Here is a 19574-nt window from a genome sequence, read left to right as displayed (position 1 = left end):
AAGCCGGGTGTCGCTCCAGGTGCCAGACGCTCTGTTGACAGAGGGTTTTCAGTTAATCACGGCCCCGAGGGAAATGGACTTTATCCTTTTTCTAAAACTTCCTGAACCTTCTACCTGCTCCAGACATGACACGCTTCAACTCTTCACCTCCCAACAAAAACAACAAGGAGAGAAATAGTGACATAAAATCATTAATCTTAACTTACTGCTCAAGCTGAATTCATTGAAACCAGGTGGTGCGGCCCTTCGTTTATTTAAACGTGTGTGATGCATCTGATTTACAGCTCATACTACCGTACACTGACCAAGTGTTTTAGTTTTTCATGGTTAAAACAAATAAAAGTCAGAAACCACTGACTCACCTGGAGAGATTTAACAATGGAGTCACTTGTTTTTACACAAATCAGTGAGGAACTGTTGCCAGAGAGATGCTGTTTTTCTGTTTTTCTGTCACTTTTGGTCAGTGAATAAAAAGTTTGTCTCATTTACACCACACAGAATTTATGAGTTTAATCTCAGTGTGTTTAAGACGAGAGAGACCTCAAATCAGCTCAAATTAATCACACATATACACTGATGACCCTAATTAATGCTGGTGATGATTTATCATATGGGACTAATTTGACTTAATTCATTGGAAAATAACTAAAAACTGTGTCTGGTTTTCCAAGAATTAACAACAAACTACACAGCCCTGTTGGAAAATATTAGGAAATCAGTCAGAAATCATGTAAATAAAAACAAAATAAAGTGTTTACTTCAGGGTTTTCTTTGCAGTTAATGAAGAATCTACTCTTCTAGTTAAGTTATAGCATATAATTTGTTTAATACATTTTATTGTTGTTATTTAAGTGACTTGGCTGCTGTAACACTGAAATTCCCATGTGAAATATACAAGTACAACCTGCTTCACGGGACATGAGCGGAGACGTCTGACCTTCTCTGACCTCAGTCATATTCCCATCAGAACCAGTTCACCACGTCACCGCAGCAGTATCAGGTCTGTATGAGTGACATGGTGAGGTGTGATCCCACAGAGACTCTTGGCTGTGCCAGTGTGCCGGCGCTCTCACAGAGGAATGCTGGCGAATGTGGCTGGCACTTCAGTAACTGTCAACATCTCATTAAAACAACAGTGTGACTCATTTATCTCATAAAGAGAAGCTGTTCCAGTTAAATCCACTTACACACTGGCTCGCTGTCAGACCCTGATAGATGCGATTCCCTCAGGATTTAATTAAACTAACAATCAAAAACTTACCAGAAACATTACTGAGTCAGGAAGGGTAAGGTTTAAAATATGTAAAAACATGCGGTGCACCTGGTCTCTGCAGCACTGCCAACACAGATCAAAGCGATCAGCAGAAATCATGAATTTAACCAACTCTCTGATTGACAGAGAATTCATTGTCAACTGATTCATCATTTCAGTTACAATAGGAAGAATATCTGAATATCTTTTGGTTTTGGTCACCTGAACACATCACTTTAGTTTCCAACAAATAGTTTTTGGTATTATTCACTATACTAAACAATCAATGGTGAAAATATTTTTGGATTAATCGACAATGAAATAAACATTAACTGCAGCCATAGTCTTACCACATTCAGTCAGTTTAGTTTGACCAAATAAGAGACACAAGCACAGACACACATGAAGACACGGTTTGGTTTTGGTTCAGTATTTGAAAGATATTTTGAAATAAATTTGAATTATGTGTTTGTGCTTTTCCTGAAAGCATAAGTTACTCAACCACCTGAATTATGTCAATATTCCCCCTGAAATGAACTCACTCCCAAATGACTCCTCCCCTTCATTTTCTACCGCATGGCTTCTCTCTAATCACTCCAGCACAGCTCAGTCTCACTGTTGGCTGTTAGTCTGCAGTTATTATATTTGTTCCTACCTGTCAAACAACAACAGCTCGATTATTAATCACCCGCTGACATGAAGGTAACAATCCTACAGGGAAGTTCAGCCGATAAACCCCCACCGTCAGAATTACATGTTCAAACACCGGAGCGCGTTCACAACCAGGAAACCACCTCAGCAAAAAAACAAAGGTGAAGAAATCCTGTCGTGCAATCCCAACACCTCATTCAGTTCAACATCAGAGCACAGTGAACCCTGCAGCAGCACCGAGGCGCCGCGTAAAATCACTGGTAATTCACTTTTTTTTTTTTTTTAGCGCCGCTGCTTCAAGTCAGAGTGAGCACAAGTTTGACTCCTCACAGAGACACAAACTACAATATAACAGGAGATAAAAGTGCCATTAAGTCAAAGAAGTCACCTTAGAGTTTGCATTTAGTGAAAGAGGCGCACTGTTGCACCAACTGTGCACGACAGATGCGCAAAATTCCTTTCACATCCTTTTAAGAATCAGTCAGAGGCGCTTTTAAACCAGCGTGAACTAACTGTAACCGTCCACTCCATCAGTTTACTGATGACTGTCGGTGGAGCTGCTTGTATCAGATGAACACTGCCTCCTCATCAGGTTCACCAACATCTGTCTGCAGCTCGGTTCACTTCACCGTGCACATGGGCAACAGCACGACAACCGACCTGTTAACGGCGGTTGTGCAAGTGCACCGTGAAATAACAGGAGGAGAAGACAGCGGCAGCAAAAGCGAATCAAATGCGATAAAGAAAGAAGTGATGGTGAGAGAAAGTGAAGTTCTAAAAAAGAAATAAAGAAAAAAAAACGCCCTCGCCGGTGAGAAACTTACATAACAATCCACGCTTCTCGCTCATCCACGGCAGGAAAATATGTGGAGGAAGAGGTGCTGTCCGCTGTAGAGTCAGATCAGTGGAAGTTGTATTTAAAAGAGTTTGTTTTGTTTTTTTGTTTTTTACAGAAAAAGAAAATGAGCCTTGAACTTGAGCAGAGAGCAGGAGTCCGTCTATTCCTCTCGCAGGAGTTGTTCACTCTGTCGAAGCATGCTGCTGCAGATCACCGCCGTGCAACTCTCTCTCTCTCTCCGTGTGTGTGCCAGGCTCTCTCTCTCTCTCTCTCTCTCTCTCTCTCTCTCTCTCTCTCTCTCTCTCTCTCTCTCTCTCTCTGTGTGTGTGTGTGTGTGTGTGTGCTCCTCTGGTGGCTCAGCCCTTGTGTAGTCGACCTGCAGAGGTGAAGTCAGAGGAGATTGGTCGCTCTGGGTGATCGCGGCTTCCTCAGGTGAGAATGTTAACTCCCATTTTCTGCCCCCCGGGGTTAAAAATGTAAATATGTGAGCAGGAACTACTTTTCACTTTAACCCCCCCTCCACCACCAATAACTCTCACCTCTCTCTCCCTTCTTCTCTTACTCTTAGTCAACCTCACCTTATCATATTTCATTGGAAAATCAGACAGAGAGACTTTCCCTTTTCCCCCCGGGGAGACGAACACTGCTGAGAAACTCCACCGAGCTGACTCAGTTACACTCACTGTGTTTTTTTAATATTTTATAGGCTGCACGTTATTCAGGAGGACAAAGATAGCTCCGTGGTGGAAAGTAACTGAGTAGATCTACTCACTCACTGCACTTAAACACAATTTCAGGCACTTTATTTAGTTACTTTAATCACTGTGGGACAAATGGAATCACTCAGATAAAGAACAACTACTTCAACATTAACAGAGAAAATGTACCTAATAGATTCTGTCACTGGATGAAAACTACTACAAAGTATTTAGTACTTTGTAGATACCTGATAAAGTACATCTACACTGACGTATTATTACTCATGAGTTAATGTGTAAGGAGCATTTTTACTGTTGTAACTGAGGAGAAGCTGATTTTAAATTATTTGATATCTGACTACAGCTAATGATTATTTTCATTCAGTTTCAGTTTGGTTAATTGACTGAGAGCTGATTTCTGCAGAGCTGCTGCTGGATGGTTTGATCTATAACAAAGCATTATATTATATAAACTCGTCTCATGTGTAATATGCAAAGATCTAAGTAGGTGTAGGAAATAACTCAGGCTGTCAGATAAATGTAGTGAATTAAAATTACAATATTTCCCTTTGAATTGTTCTCAAATCCAGTACCTGAGTAAATGTACTCAGTTACTTTCCACCACTGATCAGTACTCTCTGAGACACAGAGTAAAAGTATAAAGTGGAGTTCAAGTACCTCAGAATTGTTACAGTACTGTGACTTCCTTGCTCTCCACTTTTCATTAGAAAATCCATGTTGTTTTGTAATTATATAATAACTATGTTATTGTTTAGAATTAAACGTTATATACATGTTTATCCTGCAGCAGATTTTCATAATTCCGGGAAACACTTTGAGTAAAAAAATATCTTAAATTCTTATCTACCAGTTTCAGTCGCTTTTTGCCGTTTAAACCTCATTTTTATGATTAAATATTTTGAGTTCTGCCTTCAGGGGAAAGACAGAGGCGGTATTGCTTGCGCATGCGCACTTAATAACCCGGAACTAGAGTCCAAAACAGAGCAGAGCAGCTTCTGACGGTTTTTCAGTGAAACTCTGCAGATTTAAAAATTAAAAACATGCAGCTTCACTTCACCAAAGATGTTTTACCGGACTCAGTCAGCACCGACTTCCAGAACCTCAACAAATTCAACGAGCAGGTAAATTCAGCCGCTTTTACCGGAGGATTTCAGTGTTTTATTCTGAAACTGTTCTGAGCTCAGCTGGTGTCTGAGGTTTAACTGTAACTGTAACATATGTTTGGTTTTATAGACCAGTTATCGGGATAACTCGTTTATTCAGAGCGGTCAGTGAACACAGCAGGTGGTAGTAACGGCGCGTGTGAATCATGTGACAGCAGACTGTGTGTCAGTGGAAAAGTACTCAGGTCTTTTATTGAAGTAACAGTAACAGTCCCACACGGTAGAAGTACTCGAGTAAAAGTTAGACACTCTAAAGTTTACTCAAAGTATAAAGTAAAGCTACTAATATGCAGAATGGATTACTGAACAGGCCTAACTGACGCAGAACCTGGGGTCCAAGGTCTTAGAGGGTCCCTGGTCCAGAGTCTGTGATTAAAGATGACCACAAAACAATCACTTAAAGTCTTCCTCTGAGAGACACAGAGCATCTCCAAAGAGACACAACATGACCAGAAAGAAACGCAGAACGACTATAAAGAGAGGAAAAAGGACACCGAGACACATGTCAGCTAGTAAGAGATACAAATCAACCACAAAGAGACGCAAAAGTTTGAAAGTTGAGAGACAAAATGACTGCAAATGGTCACGTTGGTCAGTCCCTGTGTGTCCAGGTGCCTGTCTGTGCTCATACAGTTATAGGTAATGTCTGTTTGCTGCAGGTGTCGTATTTATTTATTTACAAACCCTCTGATCTGAGTCACAGGAGCAGAAGTATCCTGTAAAAAAGAGTGACTTTAATTTACTGTATATTTCCCTTAAAATCAACTTCAGAATTTAAAGTCGTTGCTGGCTTAAATTCCCAGGAATGAATCTACCTAACAGATGTGCATTAGACAACACTCAGCTTTACTTATAGTCTTGAAGCGAGAACTGTGAAGGAGAGATGAGTGACAATGCTCTGCTCGTTAAGTATTTCATGAAGTAACATCAGGAACTATCAACAAGACCACACAACAAAAAACATTTGTAAAAAAAATCCTGTAATTGATCAACACACTGTCGGTAAAACTCTGCGTTTCTTGATATGAAGAGAATGAAGGGATTTTTTTCTTGCAGCTGAACATTGTCGAGACGTTAACCACAACCTTCTTCTTTTTCTTCTTTTCATTTTCTGCAGCAATTTCATCGTCTGATTGAAATTCTGTGCCAGTTTCTTCTGGAGCCTAAAGAGGTGAGCATGTACACACACACACACACACACACACACACACATACACACACACACAATTTTGATGTTAATAGGACTTTGGATTCAGCCTTGATAACTGAACCGAGGCAAAACATTCCCTGTCCTTTTGTGTGTGTGTGCAAATGAATGCATGGATTTGTGTGTGTGTGTGTGTGTGTGTGTGTGTGTGTTTGCAGACGGAGAGGTTCATGCAGCACCTCACTGAGTTCGCAGGGGAACATGGGATGAGCGCCGGTCCTCTGAGGAACCTGATGAAGAGCGTCCTCCTGGTGCCGCAGGGTGGGAGAAAACACACACATCCATCTGCTGAACACTTTCTTCTGTGAGACAAACATAAGAAATCCAGTTTTTCCCAGATGTTAGCTTCAGATAATGTTCGCTGCCGTCCTCCTCTGGCCTGTCTTATACCTCAGGCAGTGACTTCCTACATTACCTTGAATAAACTCTTGTCCTTGACCAGGAAACCAACCAAACTCTGTCCTCAAACGCATCATGGGAGTAGTTAGGAACTATGGGAAATACGCTGATTTGCTTCCTAGCTGATACTTACTCGCCCTCTTTGTCAGGCAGTTTACTGTATAGATGTATATCTGAGCAAGTCAAGACAAGTCAGTTTTATTTAGAACCCTAACCGTAACCCGCACCAAATCCTAAGGTCTAGACAGTACACTTTACAATATCATGTACTTAGACTCAACAGTAAGCACAAGTGACTGTGACGAGGAAAACCTTCCTTTTAACAGGAAGAAACCGTGAGCAGAAGCAGGCGTCGTCTGCCTCGACCGGTTAGGCTGAGAGAGGAAAAGAGAGGAGGCAGAGAACATACATACTCAGTTCACACTCGTTTTGAAAATTCCCACGATGCTCAAAACTTGACACTCGTGAAAAGTTCAGCTGTGAAGTGACACAGAGGCTGCAGCTACAGGAAACGTTTCTGTCTCATTGACAGCGATTCTTCTGTTTTCTCCTCAGGAGCCCTGAAGAAAAACCTGACAGCAGAGCAGATCAAAGACGACCTTTTGACCTTAGGTACAGATCCGAATCTGAAAGGGTTAAGTATAGCTGCTGGATACTGTTCTCTCATGTCGCTGTGTCGTGTAAAAAATGAATTCCCACGGTATTTTTACTCTTTATCTGAAACATTTTATACCTGAAACCAAACCTGCTTCACCTGTTGTTTCCTCAGGACTAAATGAGGAAAAGGCGGCTCACTTTGCACAGCAGGTACCGCTCCATAAATTCATATTATCACTTTTAATTTTAGGTTCGGAGATGTCTACTGTCATAAATTTATCTCTAATTGAAAACAAAATCCAGTCGATAATTTTTGGGGAAATAAATCCCCTGTTGTTCATCTTCTGCAATCTGATGATGAACATGTACATAAAAAATTCTTTTTGTGCTTTTGAAGTTAAAAAAATACTTTCTTATCACACCAGAAATCATTTTATAAGCAAGGGAATCTTTCTGACATTTCTCTAAATCATGTTTTGCAGTGGGGGGAGCACTATGCAGCACTGTCCAGACTCGCTGTGGGACAGACTCTCATGGTCAACCAGCTGGTGGACATGGAGTGGAAGTTTGGAGGTAAGACGAACCAAAACCACATCACATTTAGCTTTTGAAATTATGGGTTGACTGTAAGTTTATTTCTGTACACACCAGGAGGACTGCAGCTCTCTGTCCTCTCAGAGTTACAGTGCATATTCATGGATTAGAGTCTCTGGTCTGATCTGCTTTGTTGAGGGCTCAGTCTCCGATGATGGGTCTCTAACAGGTCTCATCGTTTATTCATACAACCTAATGACTTCTTAAGACTCACGGCTGATAGAAATGCTAATACACCAAGCAGGAGAGTCATTAGCATCATGTCAAGCTTTTGTTGAGCTGATCTTCATATTAAAACACAGTGTGCTTAAGCTGATGAGGGGAGTGGACAGGGAGTGCCTGTATGTGCTGCACTCTGCTGTATTGAAATGCAAAACCTCCAGCCAGACAAAGAGACTGTGTCTCTGCATGTTGCCAGTGAGTCAGCTGTATCCAGTCGGGCATCTGTGGAGACATGACTAGACTAAGAGCCGATGTGGCCACTGCCTGTATTCATATGGTCCATCTCATACAATGCTGAATGCCCATAAAGTGCATGATAAGTATCTAGGTCCCTACCTGCTCCAGACATGACACGCTTCAACTCTTCACCTCCCAACAAAAACAACAAGGAGAGAAATAGTGACATAAAATCATTAATCTTAACTTACTGCTCAAGCTGAATTCATTGAAACCAGGTGGTGCGGCCCTTCGTTTATTTAAACGTGTGATGCATCTGATTTACAGCTCATACTACCGTACACTGACCAAGTGTTTTAGTTTTTCATGGTTAAAACAAATAAAAGTCAGAAACCACTGACTCACCTGGAGAGATTTAACAATGGAGTCACTTGTTTTTACACAAATCAGTGAGGAACTGTTGCCGAGAGATGCTGTTTTTCTGTTTTTCTGTCACTTTTGGTCAGTGAATAAAAAGTTTGTCTCATTTACACCACACAGAATTTATGAGTTTAATCTCAGTGTGTTTAAGACGAGAGAGACCTCAAATCAGCTCAAATTAATCACACATATACACTGATGACCCTAATTAATGCTGGTGATGATTTATCATATGGGACTAATTTGACTTAATTCATTGGAAAATAACTAAAAACTGTGTCTGGTTTTCCAAGAATTAACAACAAACTACACAGCCCTGTTGGAAAATATTAGGAAATCAGTCAGAAATCATGTAAATAAAAACAAAATAAAGTGTTTACTTCAGGGTTTTCTTTGCAGTTAATGAAGAATCTACTCTTCTAGTTAAGTTATAGCATATAATTTGTTTAATACATTTTATTGTTGTTATTTAAGTGACTTGGCTGCTGTAACACTGAAATTCCCATGTGAAATATACAAGTACAACCTGCTTCACGGGACATGAGCGGAGACGTCTGACCTTCTCTGACCTCAGTCATATTCCCATCAGAACCAGTTCACCACGTCACCGCAGCAGTATCAGGTCTGTATGAGTGACATGGTGAGGTGTGATCCCACAGAGACTCTTGGCTGTGCCAGTGTGCCGGCGCTCTCACAGAGGAATGCTGGCGAATGTGGCTGGCACTTCAGTAACTGTCAACATCTCATTAAAACAACAGTGTGACTCATTTATCTCATAAAGAGAAGCTGTTCCAGTTAAATCCACTTACACACTGGCTCGCTGTCAGACCCTGATAGATGCGATTCCCTCAGGATTTAATTAAACTAACAATCAAAAACTTACCAGAAACATTACTGAGTCAGGAAGGGTAAGGTTTAAAATATGTAAAAACATGCGGTGCACCTGGTCTCTGCAGCACTGCCAACACAGATCAAAGCGATCAGCAGAAATCATGAATTTAACCAACTCTCTGATTGACAGAGAATTCATTGTCAACTGATTCATCATTTCAGTTACAATAGGAAGAATATCTGAATATCTTTTGGTTTTGGTCACCTGAACACATCACTTTAGTTTCCAACAAATAGTTTTTGGTATTATTCACTATACTAAACAATCAATGGTGAAAATATTTTTGGATTAATCGACAATGAAATAAACATTAACTGCAGCCATAGTCTTACCACATTCAGTCAGTTTAGTTTGACCAAATAAGAGACACAAGCACAGACACACATGAAGACACGGTTTGGTTTTGGTTCAGTATTTGAAAGATATTTTGAAATAAATTTGAATTATGTGTTTGTGCTTTTCCTGAAAGCATAAGTTACTCAACCACCTGAATTATGTCAATATTCCCCCTGAAATGAACTCACTCCCAAATGACTCCTCCCCTTCATTTTCTACCGCATGGCTTCTCTCTAATCACTCCAGCACAGCTCAGTCTCACTGTTGGCTGTTAGTCTGCAGTTATTATATTTGTTCCTACCTGTCAAACAACAACAGCTCGATTATTAATCACCCGCTGACATGAAGGTAACAATCCTACAGGGAAGTTCAGCCGATAAACCCCCACCGTCAGAATTACATGTTCAAACACCGGAGCGCGTTCACAACCAGGAAACCACCTCAGCAAAAAAACAAAGGTGAAGAAATCCTGTCGTGCAATCCCAACACCTCATTCAGTTCAACATCAGAGCACAGTGAACCCTGCAGCAGCACCGAGGCGCCGCGTAAAATCACTGGTAATTCACTTTTTTTTTTTTTTAGCGCCGCTGCTTCAAGTCAGAGTGAGCACAAGTTTGACTCCTCACAGAGACACAAACTACAATATAACAGGAGATAAAAGTGCCATTAAGTCAAAGAAGTCACCTTAGAGTTTGCATTTAGTGAAAGAGGCGCACTGTTGCACCAACTGTGCACGACAGATGCGCAAAATTCCTTTCACATCCTTTTAAGAATCAGTCAGAGGCGCTTTTAAACCAGCGTGAACTAACTGTAACCGTCCACTCCATCAGTTTACTGATGACTGTCGGTGGAGCTGCTTGTATCAGATGAACACTGCCTCCTCATCAGGTTCACCAACATCTGTCTGCAGCTCGGTTCACTTCACCGTGCACATGGGCAACAGCACGACAACCGACCTGTTAACGGCGGTTGTGCAAGTGCACCGTGAAATAACAGGAGGAGAAGACAGCGGCAGCAAAAGCGAATCAAATGCGATAAAGAAAGAAGTGATGGTGAGAGAAAGTGAAGTTCTAAAAAAGAAATAAAGAAAAAAAAACGCCCTCGCCGGTGAGAAACTTACATAACAATCCACGCTTCTCGCTCATCCACGGCAGGAAAATATGTGGAGGAAGAGGTGCTGTCCGCTGTAGAGTCAGATCAGTGGAAGTTGTATTTAAAAGAGTTTGTTTTGTTTTTTTGTTTTTTACAGAAAAAGAAAATGAGCCTTGAACTTGAGCAGAGAGCAGGAGTCCGTCTATTCCTCTCGCAGGAGTTGTTCACTCTGTCGAAGCATGCTGCTGCAGATCACCGCCGTGCAACTCTCTCTCTCTCTCCGTGTGTGTGCCAGGCTCTCTCTCTCTCTCTCTCTCTCTCTCTCTCTCTCTCTCTCTCTCTCTCTCTCTCTCTCTCTCTCTCTGTGTGTGTGTGTGTGTGTGTGTGCTCCTCTGGTGGCTCAGCCCTTGTGTAGTCGACCTGCAGAGGTGAAGTCAGAGGAGATTGGTCGCTCTGGGTGATCGCGGCTTCCTCAGGTGAGAATGTTAACTCCCATTTTCTGCCCCCCGGGGTTAAAAATGTAAATATGTGAGCAGGAACTACTTTTCACTTTAACCCCCCCTCCACCACCAATAACTCTCACCTCTCTCTCCCTTCTTCTCTTACTCTTAGTCAACCTCACCTTATCATATTTCATTGGAAAATCAGACAGAGAGACTTTCCCTTTTCCCCCCGGGGAGACGAACACTGCTGAGAAACTCCACCGAGCTGACTCAGTTACACTCACTGTGTTTTTTAATATTTTATAGGCTGCACGTTATTCAGGAGGACAAAGATAGCTCCGTGGTGGAAAGTAACTGAGTAGATCTACTCACTCACTGCACTTAAACACAATTTCAGGCACTTTATTTAGTTACTTTAATCACTGTGGGACAAATGGAATCACTCAGATAAAGAACAACTACTTCAACATTAACAGAGAAAATGTACCTAATAGATTCTGTCACTGGATGAAAACTACTACAAAGTATTTAGTACTTTGTAGATACCTGATAAAGTACATCTACACTGACGTATTATTACTCATGAGTTAATGTGTAAGGAGCATTTTTACTGTTGTAACTGAGGAGAAGCTGATTTTAAATTATTTGATATCTGACTACAGCTAATGATTATTTTCATTCAGTTTCAGTTTGGTTAATTGACTGAGAGCTGATTTCTGCAGAGCTGCTGCTGGATGGTTTGATCTATAACAAAGCATTATATTATATAAACTCGTCTCATGTGTAATATGCAAAGATCTAAGTAGGTGTAGGAAATAACTCAGGCTGTCAGATAAATGTAGTGAATTAAAATTACAATATTTCCCTTTGAATTGTTCTCAAATCCAGTACCTGAGTAAATGTACTCAGTTACTTTCCACCACTGATCAGTACTCTCTGAGACACAGAGTAAAAGTATAAAGTGGAGTTCAAGTACCTCAGAATTGTTACAGTACTGTGACTTCCTTGCTCTCCACTTTTCATTAGAAAATCCATGTTGTTTTGTAATTATATAATAACTATGTTATTGTTTAGAATTAAACGTTATATACATGTTTATCCTGCAGCAGATTTTCATAATTCCGGGAAACACTTTGAGTAAAAAAATATCTTAAATTCTTATCTACCAGTTTCAGTCGCTTTTTGCCGTTTAAACCTCATTTTTATGATTAAATATTTTGAGTTCTGCCTTCAGGGGAAAGACAGAGGCGGTATTGCTTGCGCATGCGCACTTAATAACCCGGAACTAGAGTCCAAAACAGAGCAGAGCAGCTTCTGACGGTTTTTCAGTGAAACTCTGCAGATTTAAAAATTAAAAACATGCAGCTTCACTTCACCAAAGATGTTTTACCGGACTCAGTCAGCACCGACTTCCAGAACCTCAACAAATTCAACGAGCAGGTAAATTCAGCCGCTTTTACCGGAGGATTTCAGTGTTTTATTCTGAAACTGTTCTGAGCTCAGCTGGTGTCTGAGGTTTAACTGTAACTGTAACATATGTTTGGTTTTATAGACCAGTTATCGGGATAACTCGTTTATTCAGAGCGGTCAGTGAACACAGCAGGTGGTAGTAACGGCGCGTGTGAATCATGTGACAGCAGACTGTGTGTCAGTGGAAAAGTACTCAGGTCTTTTATTGAAGTAACAGTAACAGTCCCACACGGTAGAAGTACTCGAGTAAAAGTTAGACACTCTAAAGTTTACTCAAAGTATAAAGTAAAGCTACTAATATGCAGAATGGATTACTGAACAGGCCTAACTGACGCAGAACCTGGGGTCCAAGGTCTTAGAGGGTCCCTGGTCCAGAGTCTGTGATTAAAGATGACCACAAAACAATCACTTAAAGTCTTCCTCTGAGAGACACAGAGCATCTCCAAAGAGACACAACATGACCAGAAAGAAACGCAGAACGACTATAAAGAGAGGAAAAAGGACACCGAGACACATGTCAGCTAGTAAGAGATACAAATCAACCACAAAGAGACGCAAAAGTTTGAAAGTTGAGAGACAAAATGACTGCAAATGGTCACGTTGGTCAGTCCCTGTGTGTCCAGGTGCCTGTCTGTGCTCATACAGTTATAGGTAATGTCTGTTTGCTGCAGGTGTCGTATTTATTTATTTACAAACCCTCTGATCTGAGTCACAGGAGCAGAAGTATCCTGTAAAAAAGAGTGACTTTAATTTACTGTATATTTCCCTTAAAATCAACTTCAGAATTTAAAGTCGTTGCTGGCTTAAATTCCCAGGAATGAATCTACCTAACAGATGTGCATTAGACAACACTCAGCTTTACTTATAGTCTTGAAGCGAGAACTGTGAAGGAGAGATGAGTGACAATGCTCTGCTCGTTAAGTATTTCATGAAGTAACATCAGGAACTATCAACAAGACCACACAACAAAAAACATTTGTAAAAAAAATCCTGTAATTGATCAACACACTGTCGGTAAAACTCTGCGTTTCTTGATATGAAGAGAATGAAGGGATTTTTTTCTTGCAGCTGAACATTGTCGAGACGTTAACCACAACCTTCTTCTTTTTCTTCTTTTCATTTTCTGCAGCAATTTCATCGTCTGATTGAAATTCTGTGCCAGTTTCTTCTGGAGCCTAAAGAGGTGAGCATGTACACACACACACACACACACACACACACACACATACACACACACACAATTTTGATGTTAATAGGACTTTGGATTCAGCCTTGATAACTGAACCGAGGCAAAACATTCCCTGTCCTTTTGTGTGTGTGTGCAAATGAATGCATGGATTTGTGTGTGTGTGTGTGTGTGTGTGTGTGTGTGTGTGTTTGCAGACGGAGAGGTTCATGCAGCACCTCACTGAGTTCGCAGGGGAACATGGGATGAGCGCCGGTCCTCTGAGGAACCTGATGAAGAGCGTCCTCCTGGTGCCGCAGGGTGGGAGAAAACACACACATCCATCTGCTGAACACTTTCTTCTGTGAGACAAACATAAGAAATCCAGTTTTTCCCAGATGTTAGCTTCAGATAATGTTCGCTGCCGTCCTCCTCTGGCCTGTCTTATACCTCAGGCAGTGACTTCCTACATTACCTTGAATAAACTCTTGTCCTTGACCAGGAAACCAACCAAACTCTGTCCTCAAACGCATCATGGGAGTAGTTAGGAACTATGGGAAATACGCTGATTTGCTTCCTAGCTGATACTTACTCGCCCTCTTTGTCAGGCAGTTTACTGTATAGATGTATATCTGAGCAAGTCAAGACAAGTCAGTTTTATTTAGAACCCTAACCGTAACCCGCACCAAATCCTAAGGTCTAGACAGTACACTTTACAATATCATGTACTTAGACTCAACAGTAAGCACAAGTGACTGTGACGAGGAAAACCTTCCTTTTAACAGGAAGAAACCGTGAGCAGAAGCAGGCGTCGTCTGCCTCGACCGGTTAGGCTGAGAGAGGAAAAGAGAGGAGGCAGAGAACATACATACTCAGTTCACACTCGTTTTGAAAATTCCCACGATGCTCAAAACTTGACACTCGTGAAAAGTTCAGCTGTGAAGTGACACAGAGGCTGCAGCTACAGGAAACGTTTCTGTCTCATTGACAGCGATTCTTCTGTTTTCTCCTCAGGAGCCCTGAAGAAAAACCTGACAGCAGAGCAGATCAAAGACGACCTTTTGACCTTAGGTACAGATCCGAATCTGAAAGGGTTAAGTATAGCTGCTGGATACTGTTCTCTCATGACGCTGTGTCGTGTAAAAAATGAATTCCCACGGTATTTTTACTCTTTATCTGAAACATTTTATACCTGAAACCAAACCTGCTTCACCTGTTGTTTCCTCAGGACTAAATGAGGAAAAGGCGGCTCACTTTGCACAGCAGGTACCGCTCCATAAATTCATATTATCACTTTTAATTTTAGGTTCGGAGATGTCTACTGTCATAAATTTATCTCTAATTGAAAACAAAATCCAGTCGATAATTTTTGGGGAAATAAATCCCCTGTTGTTCATCTTCTGCAATCTGATGATGAACATGTACATAAAAAATTCTTTTTGTGCTTTTGAAGTTAAAAAAATACTTTCTTATCACACCAGAAATCATTTTATAAGCAAGGGAATCTTTCTGACATTTCTCTAAATCATGTTTTGCAGTGGGGGGAGCACTATGCAGCACTGTCCAGACTCGCTGTGGGACAGACTCTCATGGTCAACCAGCTGGTGGACATGGAGTGGAAGTTTGGAGGTAAGACGAACCAAAACCACATCACATTTAGCTTTTGAAATTATGGGTTGACTGTAAGTTTATTTCTGTACACACCAGGAGGACTGCAGCTCTCTGTCCTCTCAGAGTTACAGTGCATATTCATGGATTAGAGTCTCTGGTCTGATCTGCTTTGTTGAGGGCTCAGTCTCCGATGATGGGTCTCTAACAGGTCTCATCGTTTATTCATACAACCTAATGACTTCTTAAGACTCACGGCTGATAGAAATGCTAATACACCAAGCAGGAGAGTCATTAGCATCATGTCAAGCTTTTGTTGAGCTGATCTTCATATTAAAACACAGTGTGCTTAAGCTGATGAGGGGAGTGGACAGGGAGTGCCTGTATGTGCTGCACTCTGCTGTATTGAAATGCAAAACCTCCAGCCAGACAAAGAGACTGTGTCTCTGCATGTTGCCAGTGAGTCAGCTGTATCCAGTCGGGCATCTGTGGAGACATGACTAGACTAAGAGCCGATGTGGCCACTGCCTGTATTCATATGGACCATCTCATACAATGCTGAATGCCCATAAAGTGCATGATAAGTATCTAGGTCCTTTAAGTTTTTGCATATTTCTTTGTGGCCTGTTCACAAAATTGAGGAGCTGAACATGTTGGTTTCTGGATGTTAGCTGTTGCATTGAGCTGGGTAATGCCAGGTCACACATTTCCCTCAAGGTGCTCGTACAGTCTGTACAGCACACGGCACCCTCTGTCCTCAGACCCTCAAAGAAAAACCTCTCCACAAAAAAAAACCTTAAAGGAAAAAAAATGGAAGGAACCTCAGGAAGAGCAGCTGAGGACAACATGAGCACAGAGAGAGAGAGGGACAGGGCGGAGGTCAGGACTGCTGGAGGATGGAGATTCAGACGGTGTCTAACAGAGGACCAATAAGTGATACTTCTATTGTTGGAATATAACTCTATACCTCTAAAAACAGAAACGTGTTCTTGTTTGTAATGTTTGTAATTGCAGTGCTCAGTTTGTGTCATGATGTGTTTTCTGACCCCCACAGTGACTGTCGGCACCAGTGAGATTCAGAAAGTGGGAAACGTCTTCCTGCAGGTATGAAAGCTCTGTACAGTAAACCCTGCATTCAGCTGCCTACACACACACACACACACACACTCACAGTTCACAGTTACACAGTTACATGTCTCTTTGTTCAGTTTTGTTGAACACTAACTTTGTCCTCCTGCAGTTGAAGCTGGTGGTCAGAAAGGGGAATTCCACTGAGAACGTTTACATGGGTGAGTGAGTTTGTTTGATGTTCGTGCCATTTGTTGTATCTGTAACCTCGATGACATGAAGACAAGCAATTCTGCTTCACTGGATCTCAAGCTGTCAGATCAATTTGGGTGTAGCAGTAGGATTAATAATGATAATATAATGAAGTATAATTATATTGAATGAAGAAATTCAGTACATGCATCAACTGCAAGTGCTTTTAGTCTGTACTTTTACTGAGTGAGGTAAATCACTCACCATAGCTGCTAAAGCTTTGCTTCACAGACAGATATTTGTGATCAGCTGGAATGCACAGCTTTTAGAATCAGTGGAGAGAAAATCCAGCCTGAGATGGAGACTGTAATTTACTTTCACACTGCTGCCACTCCTGTTTCTCCTTTTGGAAAAGTTTTCAGATAAAAGTAGCAAAGTCACGTCACAGGCGAGTGGACGGGTTTCCGCGCAGCGTTACTGTGAGAGAGCTGAGGTGATGTTTTTGTGCTTGAAACTGCAGGAATCACAAAAGTTATCCACATAAAAAAAATCTAATCAGAAATCTCTGTGTTGTATCAGAGTGCAAAATTAGCTCTTAGCATCTGGCAATAGAACATACTTGTTTGGCTGTATCACAATAGCAAAGCCAGTCTTAGAAACGCTAACATCCATGACTGACTGGCCGACTGTTTGGACAAACCATAGCTACTTTCTGAAGAAGAGAGTCGCCAGAAAACCAGTCTGGCTTTCCCTCTGTATATTCTCATTAAGAAGCTTGGAAGTGACTGCTGGTTAATATGTGGCCACTGTTTCACACTTGTTCTGTTGACTGACAACAGAAACAGAAAAACATATCAATGAGAACGGCTTTATTAGGAACTCTGCTGTAAAATACTGTGTGTGTGTGTGTGAGCACTCGAGCAGGCTGCAGCTCCTCTCCATCAACAGCAGTTTTACACATTGACCATAGACGGTCCCACCACATGAAAGGCTTTGATTTAAGCTCATCATTTATCTTCTGTTGCAGCAGAGAAGAGCTTAGTTCATCTCAGTCTGTTTTAACTGTTTCCTGTTTTCTTTCCTCGTCTCTTCCAGAGTTGACGCTCCCTCAGTTTTACAACTTCCTACACGAGATGGAGAGAGCCAAGGCCAGCATGGAGTGTTTCAGCTGAGTGTGTGTGTGTGTGTGTGTGAATGTAAGAGAGTATGTGTGTTCACGTTAGGCTCTAGCTGCAGGACAGTGTGTGGTATGTATTGCATCATTTTATGTGTGTGTGTGTGTGTGTGTGTGTGTGGCACTGCCAGCCCTCAAATGACTGAAACTAAACACAAAAACAAACATTTATACACAAATCTACTAATAAAATAAATAAGAAGAAAACACTGACACTGTTTTTTCCAGCTTTGATTCACATGGGAGTCGTTGAATGTTTTCCTCTGGCGTTAGCAAAGGAAGTGTTTGTCTGCAAACAGAGATGTGAATGAAAGCTGGCATTTCATTCATACTCAAAGATGAAACTTAAATGAAACCTGTTGAGAATTTTTGGCATTTAAATAAAAAACAAAAGCTGTCAAATGAGGAGAGAAAGTTAATCCAACCACCCACTCACCCAGACTTGTTTAATCAAGCTCAGTCCTGTTGCTCGAATGATAATGTGATGAATTGATTTGAACAGGAAGAATATTTACACATAGAAAATCCAGAGGCGTTCACATACGCAGGAATGAACCTGCGTATGTGAACGTATGTTTCCACCGCAGAGCAAGTTAATTGATACAACAAAATGTTAATTAGCAGTTATAATAGATGAAAGGTCGACCAAAAAAGGGTTTGATGAAAACCTTGATAGCGATAAATAAAACACTGATACATATGAACCCTGAGGCAGATTTCAGATGGGTGAGCGGCTTCTGTTGTACGTGTGTCTACTCGTCCTCTCCATTCCTCATTTCTACTCTTTTATAATGTACGGTAATTAGTTCAGCACTTACCTGAGATTGTTGGCGCTTTGGGATATTCTCCACATGTCTATAAGAGTTAAGTGTTTCCAACAGTGCTCTGTCTGACTGCCTGACTGACTGTCAGGAATGTGCTCAGCAAATTTTGTGGCACTCTGCCAACTAGATCACAAGATATCGGTTTTTATTCTTCGAGGCTTCTCCTTCATCTGCTTTGATTGCATCTCATCTGTATTTGTCACTTTGAACGAAAGCTTCTGGCAGTTGAATGAATGTAAATGTTGGCACTACAACAAAGCGTCAAAATAGAAGGGGTTCATCCTCTGGGGAGCCTAGCTGCTCTGTGTAAATGTGGCGACAGCCGTGGCTTATGAATGTGGTATCTCAGGAACGCCTCGAGGAAATCCCTTCAGATTTAGCACAGACATTCACATGGACTCAAGGATGAACTGATTAGAATTTGGAGGTTCTTCTGTTACATGTTCTTCTGGACCTGCGGGGGTTCTCTCCAGGTACTCCAGCTTCCTCCCACAGCCCAAAGACATGCAGGTTAACTGGTGACTCTAAATTGCCCGTAGGTGTGAATGTGATGTGTGATGTACTGGCGATCTGTCCAGGGTGTATCCTGCTCCAGCCTCCAAAGTGACCACACATTTAAAATACATACTGGACATACTGCCTGAGACCAAACGCACAATTTTTGGCGGTGCTGCTTCCTTTCCATTTCACAGACACAAAACCATGGCGTGGTTCTTATTTTTAGGACAAACACAATTTGTTTAACGCCCAGACACGTCCCTTTAAGAAATGATAGAATGAGGCTGTATTTAAGTGCTAACATCTTAATGTGAAGTAGCTGAGGCAGGTATAACATTTAGCATGTTCACCATCAGTTTTTACTATGAAGGAACCAGAAAAATCTCATATGTGTTGTGGAGCTGCCTCCCTCTCAGTAGATACCAACATACAGTTTTCTTCTAACAGCCCAAAGCTGCACATCTCCGTTTTGTGTTATGAGTCAGTGATGTTTCTGTCGGTTCCAACCCACTCTATTTCCTCAAACATGTAATTTTTCATAATCATGAGCAAGATGAGACTTATGACTCCTTC

General features: G+C 41.3%; 2 protein-coding genes across 12 annotated transcripts in view; one reads left to right on the top strand and one right to left on the bottom strand.

The window, feature by feature from the left end:
- dnmt3bb.1 (DNA (cytosine-5-)-methyltransferase 3 beta, duplicate b.1) overlaps positions 1-11147 on the bottom strand; it is a 39912-nt gene extending 28765 nt beyond the window's left edge. Inside the window, exon 1 of one of the 5 annotated variants that reach the window (XM_051071466.1) lies at positions 10588-11147. In XM_051071466.1, coding sequence (XP_050927423.1) covers positions 10588-10589 — 2 coding nt within the window. In that variant the 5' untranslated portion in view covers positions 10590-11147. Of the gene's footprint in view, positions 1-1907; positions 2139-2727; positions 3286-9768; positions 9993-10587 lie in introns of those variants that run through there. The other 4 variants (XM_051071467.1, XM_018661481.2, XM_018661480.2 and 1 more) reach the window with 4 other exon arrangements.
- Positions 4399-17892, top strand: commd7 (COMM domain containing 7). Of its 7 annotated transcripts, none has more exons than XM_051071471.1 (9): positions 4399-4581; positions 13602-13655; positions 13856-13958; positions 14652-14708; positions 14866-14903; positions 15176-15266; positions 16300-16349; positions 16486-16534; positions 17601-17892. In XM_051071471.1, exons 1-9 carry the CDS (start codon positions 4501-4503, stop codon positions 17675-17677), a joined length of 600 nt encoding a protein of 199 aa, XP_050927428.1. In that variant the 5' UTR covers positions 4399-4500; the 3' UTR covers positions 17678-17892. The 7 variants fall into 7 exon arrangements, with proteins under 7 accessions (XP_050927428.1, XP_050927426.1, XP_050927429.1 ...); XM_051071469.1 differs by lacking the exon at positions 13602-13655 and adding an exon at positions 5741-5794; XM_051071472.1 differs by lacking the exons at positions 13602-13655; positions 13856-13958 and adding exons at positions 5741-5794; positions 5989-6091.
- Positions 17893-19574: the final 1682 nt, after the last annotated feature.

Source organism: Lates calcarifer, linkage group LG6 (genome assembly GCF_001640805.2).
Source record: "Lates calcarifer isolate ASB-BC8 linkage group LG6, TLL_Latcal_v3, whole genome shotgun sequence".
Taxonomy (NCBI): domain Eukaryota; kingdom Metazoa; phylum Chordata; class Actinopteri; family Centropomidae; genus Lates; species Lates calcarifer.
Note: the sequence above shows the minus strand (reverse complement) of the source record. Positions and strands in the feature narration are given on the sequence as shown.